Source organism: Mytilus californianus, unplaced genomic scaffold, assembly GCF_021869535.1.
Source record: "Mytilus californianus isolate M0D057914Y unplaced genomic scaffold, xbMytCali1.0.p SCAF_5, whole genome shotgun sequence".
In the NCBI taxonomy this organism is placed as follows: domain Eukaryota; kingdom Metazoa; phylum Mollusca; class Bivalvia; order Mytilida; family Mytilidae; genus Mytilus; species Mytilus californianus.
The window spans coordinates 110,780,111-110,797,642 of record NW_026262701.1 but is presented as its reverse complement, the minus strand read 5'-3'; the positions used below and the strand labels follow the sequence as shown (position 1 = coordinate 110,797,642).

Here is a 17,532-nt window from a genome sequence, read left to right as displayed (position 1 = left end):
ATATTCAAAATTTCTGTTCGTAGTAATATTGTTAAAATGTTATTTACACAACCAATATATATATACACATAAAAGTTTACGCTATATCACACTATTCTACATTAGTCTACATAGCCAAGCAGGAAATATCAGATTCACTAGTACGTGTCAAAGCAAATGTTAATATGATGACTATGATGATTATATGAAGCGGTTACAAGGTTATTACTGCAATCCGTTCATAAAAAGTATGAAGGTACAAAGCACGCTATGTTTGAGTGGTTTTATACTTGTTAAACTACCTTTTGGTTAGCTTGATTTTCGGAAATTATTGTATAAACTATTTTGGAAGAAAGCCAAATGTACTTTCAAATAGATAGATAAATGTTTATATGCTTATAGTTGTCTGGAAATACTCTTCTATCAAATTAAATAGCTGCCATATTTAATGGCCGCCGTCCGGCGTTGTGAGTAGTTTTCAGCTACTTTCAAGTGAAGTTGAATTTCTATTTAAATCGTTTGTCACCTTGAAAAGTTTTTACTTCAATAATAATATGATTGAGGTAGGACAGTGCGTGTATGTAATATTCCTGTTTACACCTAAAATATATCTGTACAACGATAAAAGTATAAATTTATCCGCTCCCAAAATAAAAGACATCCACCATCACCGGAAGTCACGTGTAACCCCCAATAGTCAAAAAATATCATAAAGATCTAAGAGCTACGGTTCTGCAGCTACCTTACCATCGAGTTCGCAATTTACAGCGCGCCTCCGGAGATTGACACATTCCCGCACCTCACACTGGATTTGAATGAGTGGATTTTGACAGATAAGAAAAACCAAACCGGGTCCCAGGTGATAAATAACAACAAACGTTTAATCAGTGTTCAGTTAAATGAATTTATCAATATGTGACATTCAAATTGTGTAAAACTTCAAAGAATCCTTCGGTATGATCAACTGTTGAAAGTGAATGGATCGGTAATGTTATCGGAATTTTTGCTTTTACGATCGTTTTCAGTCAGTTTTAGAGGTAGATGGTTTGGATATGTGATTACATCGGAGAAATTTCTTATGTGTCTAAGATGTTCATCTTAAATCAATGATTGATCGGCAAGAAAACATTTGAATATTTTTGAAATCGAAAAGATGAGCAAGATGGCGGCTCCCAGTAGTTTGTGGTGTCTGGGATCATATTTTATTCTGTTAGCTTTAGATATTGTAATATGTGATTGTGTCAGTAAACTTCATGTTCCTCATTTAACTCCACCAGATTCTGTCATTATTACAATATCATCATTAGGTGACACACCATCATTAGTTAATCAACAGGAGATATCAGGAATATTTGACTTATCCAACACAGAATTCAAATCAAAAGGTGATCTTTCTGGATTTTTAGGAGGAACATTTGATATCATTATTAAAAGTGATGTGCATACTTCTGAACAACACCATCTCCTTGTTAAAGTTGACAATTCTTCAGAATTATTTTCATTCTCACATCATCAATATTTTGCATCAGTGCAAGAAAATTCAGCTCGACATACTAAATTAGATGTCATTGGAGATCTCTTTGTGAATTGTGATACAGATGTATCCTTAAGATTTGTTTTAGGTACTAGCGATAAATTTTATGTGAAACGTCACAAAAAAGGTGCTAAGCAATGTGTAGAAATATACACAAATGGACCACTGGACAGAGAAAAAAAAGATACATATTCATTACTGCTACAAGCAAAATCAAAGGATGGAAAAATTGCACAAACAGTCATTCATGTGTATATACAAGATGAAAATGACGAAATTCCCAAATTTAATCAAACAAAATATACCACAAATATACCCACTAGTTTGTTAGTTGGGAGTTCTGTTTTAAAGGTTCAGGCCATTGACAAGGACATTGGAACAGTTTCATATCATTTAGAGGGAACAACAGATTTCAGTATTAACTCAATGTCTGGAGATATAGTACTGTCTTCAAGTTCATATTCCGTTAAAGATCATAAATTCAGAGTAGTGGCTACTGATCAAGGTGGCCTTAAGTCATCAGCAAACGTTCAAATAAATATTTTGTCTGGAAATTTAAAGTTTATTCCACATCATCATTTGTCAAAACGGGCAGTAAATAGATTAGAGAGAAGTTTTGAAATTTTTGAAAATGAGGGTAAAAGCAAACCACTTTTCTCCATTGCTTCCCAGCTTACACCTTCAACAGGCATTGAACAGTACCACCTCATAGAGTCAACTGTTGACCTGTTTCAAGTAGATACAAGAGGAAATGTATTTGTTAAAGAAGGTCATACTTTGGATTATGAAGAAGTCGGTCACAGATCCATCATCATGAATTTTAATATAACTAATACTAACAGTCAGACAGGTAAGATATTAAGTTCAATACAATATACTTAAACACTCAAAATGTATATACATTATAGGAAATATTGTCAATCTGAATACATTTACAAGATCAGGAGATAATAAGATGACTAGAAATTTTCAGATCCAGATCCAGGATTTTGAAAAGGGGGGCCCACGACCCCCAAAGTAGACAAAATATGTAGTGGAACCGGTAAAAAGTCTGGATTGACCATAAATGAAGCTCCAAAAGGGGGGGGGGGGGGGGGGGGGGGGGCACGGGCTCCCCCTAAATCTGCCTCTGATGTTGCCCACATGGCAAGGCAAACATATTAAGATGACTAGAAATGTTGCCCACATGGTAAGGCAAACGTATTAAGATGACTAGAAATGTTGCCCACATGGTAAGGCAAACATATTAAGATGACTAGAAATGTTGCCCACATGGTAAGGCATACGTATAAGAAGACTAGAACTCTTGCCAATGAGGGTGTCCAAATTTTCCCAAACTCGCCTTTTGCCAAGTGTAAATTTTTTTCCATCTATTCAAATGGATTTAAAAAGTTTGATCTTGCAGGAAAATTGCCATAAGCATTGTCTTCCATGTACATTTGAACCCAGGAGGTTGGGTAAGACAGGAATATTTTTGTCTGTGAAGTGAACAGTGGAGGTAGACATCTGTGTGCCACAACAACCAAACTAAAAAGAAATCATTTAAAGGGGGTCTCACAGAGATAGGGCCTTTTTGTGCTAAGGCGTCATATAGCAAACATCAATCTAGGCATGTTAGAGGTGATCACCTTATGGTTATATGGGTATTAGCATTCACAAACTTTCATACCCATGTTTGAGTTGGGATTTCGCAAATACGAAAATGTTCCGGGCTATTTAACTTATCCTTTATATATTTCATACATACATTTATAACATACATGTAAAGTAATTTGTTTTTACACTGTTCATTTGTGTACAAACATGACACATGGCATACAAAAACACCTAAATAATTCTTGAATTTAAACAGACCTACATTTTTTAATGCAATGATTGTTCTGTACATGTATATAATTTATTTTATGATTGTTGAATTATCTATTCCTTTAACAAGTTATTAACTTTTTGTGCACTGCTTTACATGTATGTGTACATTATCGTCTACACCTAACTTGTATATAATGAATTATGATTGACATTTGAACCATTGTTTTTACTTTGGTAAATTAGTTATACACCTTGAATAGATTGTATAGTTAAGTCATTTCATGGTCAGATGGAAAGGCTTTGATTATAGTATAAATATTTGGATAATTACATCAGGCTTTACTTTGGGTTTTTACAGGGAAAATATTTTTATTATTTATATACAATGAATTTAAACAATGACATACATGATATAGCTAACAAATCAGCAAACTTTAATAGGCAAGAATTCATTTTGGATTTCACAACCATCTTCCATATATACAAAAGTACATTAATTTGTACATGTATATCTGTGTCTATAATTATTTTATTTAAGACGAACAGTTCCAAAAAGAATTCTTTCTTCTTGCATCTGGCTGTACAATATATGTACAATACTACATGAATGCATATATATATAGTTAAAAGTACCTGTAATTTTTATACGGCCGCAAAAAAATTTTGTGGTCGTATATTGGTATGGCGTCGTCGTTGTCCGAAGACACATTAGTTTTCGCACTCTAACTTTAGTTTAAGTGAATGGATCTCAATGAAATTTTACCATAAGGTTCAATACCACAAAAGGAAGATGGGGATTGATTTTGGGGGTTATGGTACCAACAGTAAAGGAATTAGGGGCCAAAAAGGGGCCAAAAATACGCATTTTTGTAACTTCCAGACATAACTTGTGTGTAAGTGTATGGATCTCTCTGACATTGTACCACAAGGTTCCATATCACAAAGGGAATGCTGGGATTGATTTTGGGGGTAATTGCCTCCAAATTTTAGGAATTAGGGGCCAAAAAGGGGCAAAAAACAAGCATTTTTCTAGTTTCATGACAATAACTTGTGTGTAAGTGTATGGATCTCTCTGACATTGTATCACAAGGTTCCATATCACAAAGGGAATGCTGGGTTTGATTTTGGGGGTAAATGCCTCCAAACTTTAGAAATTAGGGCCAAAAAAGGGCAAAAAACAAGCATTTTTCTAGTTTCATGACAATTACTTGTGTGTAAGTGTATGGATCTCTATGAAATTGTACTGCAAGGTTCCATATCACAAAGGGAAAGCTGGGTTTGAGTTTGGGGGTAATTGCCCTAAATGTTTAGGAATTTGGGGCCAAAAAGGGGCCAAAAAACAAGCATTTTTCTAGTTTCCAGACGATAACTTGTGTTGAAGTGTATGGATCTCTCTGAAATTGTACTGCAAGGTACCATACCACAAAGGGAAAGCTGGGATTGAGTTTGGGGGTGATGAATCATAAGGGGGTTCAAAAAATTTGGGGGGGGGATTTTTTTTTCTTTAAAATTTTCCATTTTAATTGGTTATTTCTGATTTATATATGAAAGCAAATAATAATGATATGGTTTGAATAGGTAAATTAAAAATTTTTAAGTTCTTAGACCACTTTCATTCTGTGTCAGAAACCTATGCTGTGTCAAATATTTAATTACAATCCAAATTCAGTGCTGCATCAAGCTTGAATGTTGTGTCCATACTTGCCCCAACTGTTCAGGGTTCGACCTCTGCGGTCGTAATTCAAGCTGCTCCCCAGCGGAGCATTTTATTAAATGTAACGTTGGAGTACTAATGACCATTTAAAATATCAGATTATACATGTACATGTACAGAAATTAGGCATCTGGTCAGAAGAAACTGCTGTAGAAAACTACAGTCTAGTCGTGAAAGTGCAAGGCGATAAAATAAAGCATACTTACAATCCTGTAAGACTTTAATTCCACTTCAATGTTATTATGAAAAATCAGTCTAACAGTTTGTATAGAAATTTTTTATTGTTATTGTCATGCTAAACATGCTAAACATTCTAAAGGAGATAGGTAGTAACTTTGAATTGCTATAAAAATGTCCAAACTAAGCTTTCATACAATTTTTTCTTTTTAAAAGTCTTCTTTATTCATAAGAATCAGACATCATTTGAATTAAAACATCGTATATTCAGTAAAATATATGTGAAATTACAATACATTGTTAATAAGTTTCCATAATAACATTCATGACATTGAAGTGGAATTAAAGTCTTACAGGATTGTAAGTATGCTTTATTTTATCACCTTGCACTTTCACACTTGACTGTGGTTTTCTACAGCAGTTTGTTCAAATTTCTGACCAGTTGAACAGTTTGGTTTTATAAAACAAATTGCAATTTGGTCAGAATTTTTAATAAGTTGCAATAGGTGGAGAGCAACATTAACAGTCAAGTCACAGTAATAGACCATTTCAGGGCAAATACATGTTGATTTGATGTTGCCAAAGCAACTTATTTTAATTTACACCAATAATTTTCCTGAATTCAGTTTGAGTTCTTTTACATGAGTATTATAAAAATGCTTGAAATGAATTATGTAACCATATTAAAGACTGTTTTTAAACTTTGTATTGATTTAAAAAATGCAGCCATGCACTTGATGACTCAATTATTTCTTTTTTTAAATTTCTTTAAATTAAAAAGTAAATATCACAAGACTCCCACTATTTGTCATGAAAATTGACAGAAGATAAAAAAAGGTGCAGTCATAAATGTCAAAGGCTAAAACAACACCATTGCCAAAGAAAAAGATGAAGAGACAAACAATGTCAAGTCCACTAGTTAAAACACAGGCAATCTTATAATTAACAAGCCATATAATTTACCCAGCTAAAAAGGGTGGAGGGGTATGAACTAAAGAGCCCTATTTAACCCAACTAAGAGATGGTGGTGTTGAACTCAAGAGCCATGATTGTAAAGGTTATTTGTCCTTTATGACTTCCACTATACTGGTACATGTACGTAGAAGTAGATTTTGTAGAAGTACCTTTAATATTGTACTTTGATACTATCAATGAGTCATTCACACTTTTTATGATGTAAATTTTAACATTATCAGAAAACTGAGTGAGATATGAAAATTCTTCCGTGCAATGTTGTCTGAAATCACCAGACCTTCATGTATCGATCTATCCTGTTGGGCATGTAACTTAAATATTAGATCAATCGAGTCTAGCACAAGTTTTGTTGGTCTATACATTACCAATCTTGCTTGTTTGAGTATCTGAAAGTTTAAAAATCTACAGCCTTAAAGAAGTGGAGAAATTAAGAATTGGATATTTTGTATAGACGCTTTTTGCTATTTAGCTGAAGACCATACATTCATGTTGACCTTTAGAACCATGTCTTCTGAATTCCAACCCTGTCTTATTGACATTTATAAAGATAAGATAAGATAAGATAAATTTTATTTCCAATAGAGGACCCATTATGGGCATAATCAGTACAGTGATTTTTGTCGAGCCTTCGACTTTTGTCGAAAAAGCGAGACATAGCGATCCTACATTCCGTCGGCGTCGTCGTTGTCGTCGGCGGCGTCCACAAATATTCACTCTGTGGTTAAAGTTTTTGAAATTTTAATAACTTTCTTAAACTATCCTGGATTTCTACCAAACTTGGACAGAAGCTTGTTTATGATCATAAGATTATATTCAAAAGTAAATTTTGTAAAAAAAAAATTCCATTTTTTCCGTATTTTACTTATAAATGGACTTAGTTTTTCTGCCAGGAAACATTACATTCACTCTGTGGTTAAAGTTTTTGAAATTTTAATAACTTTCTTAAACTATCCTGGATTTCTACCAAACTTGGAAAGAAGTTTGTTTATGATCATAAGATAGTATCCAGAGGTAAATTTTGTAAAAAAAAAATTCCATTTTTTCCGTACTTTACTTATAAATGGACTTAGTTTTTCTGCCAGTTAACATTACATTCACTCTGTGGTTAAAGTTTTTAAAACTTTAACAACTTTCTTAAACTATCCTGGATTTGTACCACACTTGGACAGAAGCTTGTTTATGATCAAAAGCTAGTATCTAGAAGGAAATTTTGATAAAATTTTGTTCCATTTTTTTCCGTATTTTACTTATAAATGGACTTAGTTTTTCTTCCAGTTAACTTTACACACAGTCTGCAGTTAAAGTTTTAAAAACATTTATTAGATTCAAAAACCATCCTGAATTTTTACCAAACTTGGACAGAAGCTACTTACAATCAAAAGATAGTATAGAGAGGAATATTTTTATTAATTTTTTTCCTCATTTTTGTTGAGCCTGCGATTAACAGCAAAAGTAGGCGAGACACTGGGTTCCGCGGAACCCTTACGAATTTTTATATTAAACAATTGCAATATAGACAATACACAAGAAAAACAGCTCTAAAATGTATTTATATAATATACTCTTCATTATTTAAAATTTCACTGAACTTTATCAATTACATTCGTATTTGATAACCATGTTCTGAGTGAGGTGTTAGCCCAATAGGTTTTAGATCATTTATTATTATTAAACAAACAAAATTTGCTGGTCTTAAGTTTTATTGATCCATCAAGAATTATTACATGTACAAGTATCCTCAGTCTTTGAATTTTTCAGCTCTATCCTTAATTTTCTTCTAATAATAAGCCATTTCAGGCATTTGAATTTCTAGAAACTGCCCTTCATTTTTGTCAATCACCCTTGACTGTTTTTTATTTTAGTTTGATTATAAAACATACAGGGTGGTGTAAATTTAATTTTTATTTTGAAAGTTCTTTACATGTATATTACTAATGTACATGTAATTAGCTTAGAATAAACAGTTCTTTGTATGATAAATGTAATTAGCATAATAAATCAGTTTATTTGTTTATTGAGATAGTAATAAATATAAGATTGTGTTATTATGACTATCTTTACCCTCCTCAGTAAGATTTGTGTTATTGTGACCAATATAGATAAAGGTACTTTCTCTATTAGTTTTGAGTATATATTGGTTTTGTCAATCAGCATTTCTGTGGATGTACACAATTATGTAAATGTAGCATGCACTGAACATTTATTATACCTGTATGTTAACTAAATTGAATGTCACCTTTGTTTACATGTGTATGTGTCATGTAAGATTTTGAAGCAGTGGAAAATCAGGTATTTAAAATGTGATTTTCGTGAATTATTGTAAGATTACATTTATGTAATTATGGACACATGTAAACCAGTAACATAATAAAACCTAAGGTGACAATACTGATATAAAGACTGCTCTTGTTTTACATGTATAGTATTACATGTATATTTGCATAATATGTATCTAGTAATTGTTTGCTGTGCATAATACATCTACCTTGATTTTTTTTTAATTTTTGTGAGGTTACTTAGATAGTCAATCTAAGGTTCACTTGAAGATATTCTTTTGGAAATATACATGTTATTAACACACAATAAATAAATTGAAACATTAAAGACAAAATTGATGTGTGCATAGGGGGGGGGGGGGGGGGGGGGGGTGTGTGGTGGTATACACAAATCGCATAGTGTTAGTAAATAATTTGCTGGGGTTACTTTATATGTGCAGTCACCAAAACAGGCAGCCTGTTTGTTTAGAATATTTACTAATAAGCGATACAGCTGATTTGAGTGTTTGAGGTTTGAAGAGTTTTCTTGACATTGACATATTGATTTCACAGACAGTTGTGGGAATTGGTTTCAGATAAAAGGCTTCAGACATGACTCAGAGAAGAGGGGACCTTGTAATGACCCTGATGATAAAAGGGGGGACCTTGTCTGACCTTCCAGTACATCACACTAGTGTGATAGGATCAGATTGTAAATATTTGCTGTCCTTTATCATTGATACCCCAGCTGGTCTTTGTCTTTATCTCTACCATTAAGATTCTGGTTTCACTTGATTTCAGTTTAATTACATACTTGTTGGACATTTGGTATGCATCATGCAGTTTTATTAAGATATAATCAAAGAAGTATGTATGGCCCTTAACTATTAATTACATGTATATATATATTTATCTGAAGATGATTATTTATTTACTGGCCAAGCAAAAGAAAACACAATTATGCATGTAACTTTAATGCTACTTTTAAGCCATTTGAATTGAATTAAAAGAATCATTTTAAAGCCTTATAAATGTATATTTGAATGAAAGCTGAATACATGTAGCAGAACAAACATGATATTGTACTAGACTCCTTAAGTACTGTTACAGTAGTCTTTTCCTCATTTGAAAGCTTGTGTTTCCTACCATGATAAAAACTCTTGGTATTTCAATTTCTTTTCTTCTGTCTGCCAAAAACCTCCCCTATTTAAAATATCCTGATGGGCATACATTAGGACTGTTGAGTAAAAGACCACATTTCTATTTTGATTGAAGTCTTAGCTCAGTCAATGCTACCATGGTCAAAACTATCATTTACACCAAGATTTTTATGCCCCTGCCGTAACAGACAGGGCATTAAGTTTTACCCTTGTCTGTCTGTACGTACGTCTGTCCGTACGTCCCAAAATTGGTTTCTGTTCTCTAACTTTAGTTTGCCTCAACCAAATCTTATGAAACTTAAACACAATGCTTATTACCACAAAACACAGATCAAGTTTAAATTTTGGTGGCGTCACTTCAACCGTTCTAGAGTTATGCCCTTTACAAATGGAAAAATTGCTGAATTTCTCGTTTCCGTTCTCTAACTTTAGTTTGACTCAACCAAATGTTATGAAACTTATACACAATGCTTATTATCACAAAACACAGGTCAAGTTTGAATTTTGGTGGCGTCACTTATAACATTTAAGAGTTATGGCCCTTTACAAATGAAAAAATTGCTGAATGTTTCGTTTCCGTTCTCTAACTTTAGTTTGCCTCAACCAAATGTTATGAAACTTATACAGAAATGCTTATTATCACAAACACAGTTCAAGTTTGAATTTTGGTGGCGTCACTTTTACCGTTCTAGAGTTGTGCCCCTTTACAAATGGAAAAATTCCTGAAATATTTGTTACTGTTCTCTAACTTTAGTTTGCCTCAACCAAATGTTATGAAACTTATACACAATGCTTATTACCACAAACACAGTTCAAGTTTGAATTTTTGTGGCTTCACTTTTACAGTTCTTGAGTTTTACCCTTTATAATGTTATATGCAAGCGGGGGCATCATCTGTGTCCCATGGACACATTCCCGATTTATTTCATGTTTAATGAAATTAGATACCCTGCATTTATCATGCTTTTGAATAACATACGGTCAAATCCAAATCTCTGAAAGATCCTCCTATTATTGAAAACTATCATTTTGCATAAACCATATATAATATCTTGGTGTTAATAAGATACACCTTATTCGGTTAATGCACTCATAGGTGTATCTAATACTTACCAAAGGAACAAATTTTGCCAAAATAGTCATTTTAAACTTTTGTTGTCCAAACCAAATTTTAAATACATGTAGGATGCTTTATGGTCCTTCTGAGTATTTTGTTTTTATCAAAATGTAAGCATAAAGAAACAAGCAAGTATATGTAGGGTTTGAAAATAACATGATTTTATTACAACTTACTGGTACACCTGGTAATCAGACATGTTTGATGTGTTGTCTGCCAGCAAGCTTTTATTGTTATTGTCAGTGTTTATTTCTCCACTATAAAGGAGAAAATAAATGGTAGCATATTTATGTTAGGACACTATTGGTCAGCTTAACATAACATTGTCACACATCATAAATGTGTCATAATTCTAAAGATTTTATTCTTTTCTTCAGGTCATAAAATATCATAAAAGTAGTAAGTTCCTTGAATTGTCTACAATGAAATTTATAAAAAGATCTGATGTCCATATTAGTTTTAATGAAGCTTATCAGATTTCACACTTTGTTCATTGAAATGTAAAATTAAAAGTTGAAAGGTCAATTTGAAGAACTCCATCCCTACTGGTTTCATTTGAAATATTCTTAGATGGAATCGTGCATCTTGTACCATTTGAATAAAGCTTAAGAAAAGAGGATTTTTTTGGTAAATGAGTATTTGAAGTGATGGATCAGTTTATAAGAACATTAGAGAAATCTTTTTTCTATGTAATGTAAAGAAGATAAAGATGGTCCAGTGGACCCAATAAATCATTCATTAAAGCGTGTAATTAGGGTCGGAGACAGTTCACTGCTATTACCAGTAATTGACTTTATTTGTTGCTTCCTGAAGCTCATTGGACCATGTTTACAATAATAGTGGTCCATAATCCTTGATCAGGAATTTGATTTGGTAGTGATTAAATTTGTAATGGTAGCTTTCACCGAAATTCTGATCCAATAATAATGTGTAGATACATTGTAATATGGAGATAGATAATTATCCCTGTTTATGTCTTCCTCTTTCAGGGAAGGAGTTAAGACTGTCAAATCTGATTTGTAACTTTCTTAATTTAATTGTGTCCAGAGAAATCAATACAATTTTATTGGTCATTTTACCAAATATGGACAATTGAAAGGCCATAAAGCTGTCCAGGGGGCCATGTCATCTTTGTCATATGGTGTTAAATTTCACACTGTCTTTGACATCCATTTAATTAGTTTGATTTACATTTCACAAGGGGGAGATTCTTCCCTGATACATCATGTACATATAAGGTCTGAAGTGTTTTATTTGGGAGAAATATCAAATTAGGTCTTACTGAAATTGTATTAAATGGATAAATTACAGACATATATGTTTTCAGTTTGTGGTTCACCATTGTCCATGTTATATTTTTTTTTCCTTAAAAATATTTTCAAAATCTGTGCTCATCTTTCAATGTATTTCATGCTATATTTGAAAAATATATTCGTCTCAGACAAAATATTAACAAATTCTTGTTACATTGTAATTCTTCATCAATTTTCATGCAGGTTAATATTGAATACTTCCCTTACGTTTAATGATAAAACAAGATATAGTTAGATGCTTGTATCACAAAAAGAAATTGCTGAGGTTTATCTTTATTTTTTGTAATTTTGATGTATTAAACATTCTCTGTTTAAAATGACTTCATTCATAAAACTTTTGTTACTGTTCATTCAGAAAATAATGCATGCATTTATTATTGCGAATCCTTTACCACTGGCAAAAATGTGAAATGTAACTAATGCGATTGCAAGAATTGTATGAGGCAAAATCACTACTGAAATTATAAATGCAAGTTTTTATGATTGCGAAACTGATGTTGTTGCATTTTTTGCATCATAAAAACATCGCAATAATTTCTGAATTTACAGTATTTGAAATTTCAACAGTGGGCCTCTTAAAATGTGCAATTGAAAATATTGTTACACAAATTTACATAATATCAAGTGTATGTAAGCTTATATTGTAAATTGAAGGTTACAGAATTTACATATTCGGACCACTTTTTGAGGTAATTACACTCAAATAGTGAAGAGGTTAAAACTATACACAGAATTGATTTTTGAAGTTCTGAGTGATGACCAGGCTTCATACATTATTAATTAATCCCATGTTAATTAAGTTTCCAAATTTATAATCTCATACATTATGACTGTCTGTCCATGCCAAATAGAATATTCAAATATTTTGTCAATCAAGTGTTTAATGATATTGAGTCTGTAGAAGAATTTTCTTTGTGTGCATTGCCATGTCAAAATTAATTAGTGTGCTATTGGAAAGTCTGCTGTCCAAAGAAACCAAATCATTAATGATAGCTCTCATTATTTCCTTTTAAGAAAAAATGGTATGGTGTAAAGCATGGATTCAACCAAATTTGTTATCAACTTGGAAATTAAAGTAAATTTGCATCGAAATAAATGAAAGAATTGTAAAAAAAAATAAGGATGTGCAAAAAAAAACAATTCCGATAAAATTTGTGCTTATCAAATTTTTTCTTTGGATGTATCATTACTACAGTATTGTCTTCATGGTTTCTTTCAACCATTGTTGTTAACTTCTGAATGTGTGTTTTAATACATGTCGATAAAAATCCCACCTAATAGTAATTATTTTGCTAAGTGCATGATGCTTGAAAAAAATATGTTTCTCTCTACAGTAGACTGTTACATGCTGACATCTAGATGTGTTTGGGTTTTTGTCAAGCCTACGGCATATCATGAATTACAATCCGGCAGCAGTGACAGCATAAACTATTTGTATAAAGCTTTATATTTCAGAAGGCAGAAGACCTAGATGCTTCATACCTTGTATGCAGATACCTCATGTTACGTAGTTTCCGTCTGTCATATGTCCATTGTCCTTGACCTCATTTTCATGGTTCAGAGATTGCTTGAAAACAAAATTAGTTTTTTTGTCATGTGAATTTCTCACTTATTATCAGTAATAGGATAACTTTATTTGGTATATGGGTTCCTTGCAATGTCTAGATTTCCATCACACAGGGTTCACCTGACTTCAACCTCATTTCATGGATCATTGATCAAGGTTAAAATTTGGTGGTCAAGTCCATATCTCAGATACTATAGGCAGTAGGTCAACCAGATTAGTTTATGGAATGATTGTAAGGTGTACATGACTCTGGCAGGGATCCTCTGACCTTGACCTCATTTTCATTGTTTATTGGTCAATGTTAATTTTTCATGGTTTTGCCAGCTTATCAGATACATTAAGCAATATGTCAACTATATAAGGTGTATGGAATGATTGTAAGGTGAACATGTCTGTCATGGAGAGTTCATTTGACCTTGACCTCATCATTATAATTCAATTATGTCAGATTTTAAAAAATAAGCAGGCGTGACATTTCAGCATGTGCACTCTTGTGTTGTTAAGTTGCTGTTTCACTTAGGTTTACCCCTCATCTCTATTTATCCATAACAGATGATACAATTTAGCCTTTGTTCTTAAATTATCTAGCAATTATTTAAAAGGCATTAAAGTAAATATTCTCACCTTGGTTATGGCTGGGAGAAGTTTTCCATATTACTTATTACTCAGTTTGATTACATATAGGTTTACAAATGGAGAGAAAAAGTTTAGTAATATGAAAACTTGTGATTAAAGATTATATTTAATTGAAACAGATTAGTTTGTGATTACTCCCAGACTTACATAAAGCCTCTCTCCCCAATGTAATATCTTACAGCATGCCATTTAACAAGTCTGATACCCTTGATCTTCATTGATTGATTTCTTGTGAAGAAGTGATGACAGACTATAATTATACCTGCAAATGGGGGAAAAAATTGGTAGGGATTAATGAACATGGAATTGAGAAATCATAATCAACACTGGGTGATAAATCAGGAAACACAGAATAAATGGGATATTCCTGTCCAACCCAAAATAAGTCTAAGATAAGAACACAACTATTTATTGTTCCAATTAAGGGCCCTTGATGGGCAGAATGACATTCACATGCAAAATATTACGCTGATATTTTCAAACATTTTCACATTGAAAATTTTTGAGATATATGATATGAAAAACAAAATCAAATCATGCAAACAAATGCAACACTTGAATAATAATCAAAATTGACAACAACACTTCAAATGGCCTGCAATTTTAGTTACTATGGTCTACATACAATGTATGCAGGCGTCATCAGGACATTTTATATAAGAATTAATGTGTATGAAGTACTCAATTAATGTGTATGAAGTACATCTAAATTGAAAAACAAATATGATATACAGCAACAAACAATGAATTACAGGCTCCTGACTTGGGACAGGCACATACAGAATGTGGCAGGGTTAAACTAGTTTGAAGGCGCGTCAATCCTCCCCCTAACCTTGGACAGTTTCATAACAGTACAACATAAGAACAAATTATGAAAATCAGTTGAAAAGGGCTTAACTCATCAGATTGATACATAAGCAGAAATTCATCTAACAAAAAAACAGAGTGGACGTGGCAAGGTACTTATACATGCCCACAACAAAAAGACACTAAGTACAGATCTGAGAGTACTCTCAGTTACTGACAGCTAGTTCAAAGCCAATAACAACTAATAAAAAAAAATCATGCATCTAAGACTAAAATATCAATGAGTACACATGTTTGTGACTGAAAAATATAGGTTATAATGTAGGTTTAGGCTACTGAATGATTGACCATATACTTGGCTTCATCATGGATGCTCATCAAAATGCCACTTATGCCTCTAATGAATGAAACTGAGGCTGGGTTTAAGGGGTGAAGATAAAAGATGCTAATGACAAATCTTCCCTGAAGAACAATTAAAAATTGTGTGTGTGAAAGTCATTAAGAATCTGTCATGAATGCCTTTCTGAGAAATCTTGTTAAACAGTATTGATTCTAGAGAGTCAATCAAACATTTGAAGTGGACACTATATATAGCTATCAATGATTTATTTAACATGTCCAGAAATCCACTATACAAATGTATTTTTTATATTCATCATCCTACATGTAAATTAAAAATTTTCTATCAAGAATAATTTTTTAATAAAATTTGTTGAGATATAGAAACTCAATTTATTATTTTAATTATATAGAAAGTTGACATATTACAGAAGTTAAAACAGTGAAGACATCCATTTACATTGTAGTAGATTGAAAGTCAATCGACATCATCATCATCATCATCAATTGATTAGGCATATGAATAGAAGTTTACCTGAAAGTCTGTGTAGTAGAAATTTCTTTAGAATTTGACAGAAGCATCTTTAAAGTGATAAACTGGAGTCAGTTTGACTATTCTCTATGATTTGAAACCCAATGTTTTTTTTTATAACTAGACAGGATCTACTTGGGTTATATGTGAATTGAATTTCATAGAATTTGAATGAGACTTCTATGAAAAGTGTAAAACAATTCTCAATCATTTGAATACAAATATTTTACTTCTTCATGTAGTACAATGTAAATGTCTTACTGAATCACAGAGATATGAAAAAAAAACCTTTAGAAACATCAACTTAATGCATGAAACATCATGTATAAAATTCTTAAAATGTATGACAACAATGAGGGCAGGCAAGACCTACTGGGTTAACTGAATCCCTCAGGAATTTTAAAATCCACCACTAAGTGTATACATGTGTTACATGTAGCTGCAAAATTTTTTAAAGTCCCTTTTTTTCCTATAAGAATATTATCTTGGGTTCAGCTGATTAGACAAAAGTTACAGATGTGGGTAAATAAGACAAAAGATAAAATGTAGACATGGTAGAAGATAATAAAACTAATGATTTATAATAGCAGTGATGAGGATACACACAAACATATATAAATATATAAATAAATAATTTGTAAACAAATCAATGTATTCATAACATAAAAGACAAATGATGTGCAGATATAAAGTACAAGATGCACAACTGATTGGTATATTTTCTGTTGATGTAGATATTATTTAGGGTTTACCTATTGACTGTTAAAACATCTGCCAGTGAAGTGCATGCAAGATATTTTAGGATCATAAGATGAGTTTATTGTGTCAGTCTACTGTGTGATATATAGAATTAATTCCTGATCATCAGAGAACTGTTCTACAAAAACTGAGTAGGAGTTTAAACAGAGTTTTTGTTGTTATGTAACCAGCATGTACATTATGTAGTTTACATTTTCCAAAATCAGGTGGTTTTATATTAACTACTAGTACACATCATATGATGTCAGAGCAAAGAGAATTAACTTGGTCCATGTAGACCAGTTTATATTAGAAGTCTCCATTGTGAAAGGAAAAATCTTTAACTTTTACTTTTATATTAAATAAAATAAAATGAGCCCAGGCCTTCATTTCATTAAAATTTTGCAACAAAAATTACCTGTTAGTCATGAACAACTTAGTATACTTATGATAAAGTTTAGCTGTAAGGTATTTTTTGGAACATAAACCAGTTACAGTAAATATAAAGGTTTCTGCTATAAAATACAAGTACATATAGAATTTTTATGCCCCCACCATAGCGGAGGGGGCATTAAGTTTTACCCTTGTCCGTCCGTACGTCCCGAAGTTGGTTTCCGTTCTCTAACTTTAGATTGCCTCAACCAAATGTTATGAAACTTATACACAATGCTTATTACCACAAAATACAGATCAAGTTTGAATTTTGGTGGCATCACTTTAACCGTTCTAGAGTTATCCCCCTTTACAAATTGAAAAATTGCAGAATTTTTCGTTTCCGTTCTATTAACTTAAGTTTGCCTCAACCAAATGCTATGAATCTTATACAGAATGCTTAATACCACAAAATACAGATCAAGTCGGAATTTTGGTGGTGTCACTT

General features: G+C 32.2%; 1 protein-coding gene across 2 annotated transcripts in view; it reads left to right on the top strand.

Annotated features, from left to right (window-relative positions):
• Positions 1-753: 753 nt before the first annotated feature.
• Positions 754-17,532, top strand: part of LOC127700614 (neural-cadherin-like) — a 61,391-nt gene continuing 44,612 nt past the window's right edge. For both annotated transcript variants that reach the window (XM_052204164.1, XM_052204163.1), the window contains exon 1: positions 754-2,363. In XM_052204164.1, coding sequence (XP_052060124.1) covers positions 1,133-2,363 — 1,231 coding nt within the window. In that variant the 5' untranslated portion in view covers positions 754-1,132. The remainder of the gene's footprint in view (positions 2,364-17,532) is intronic.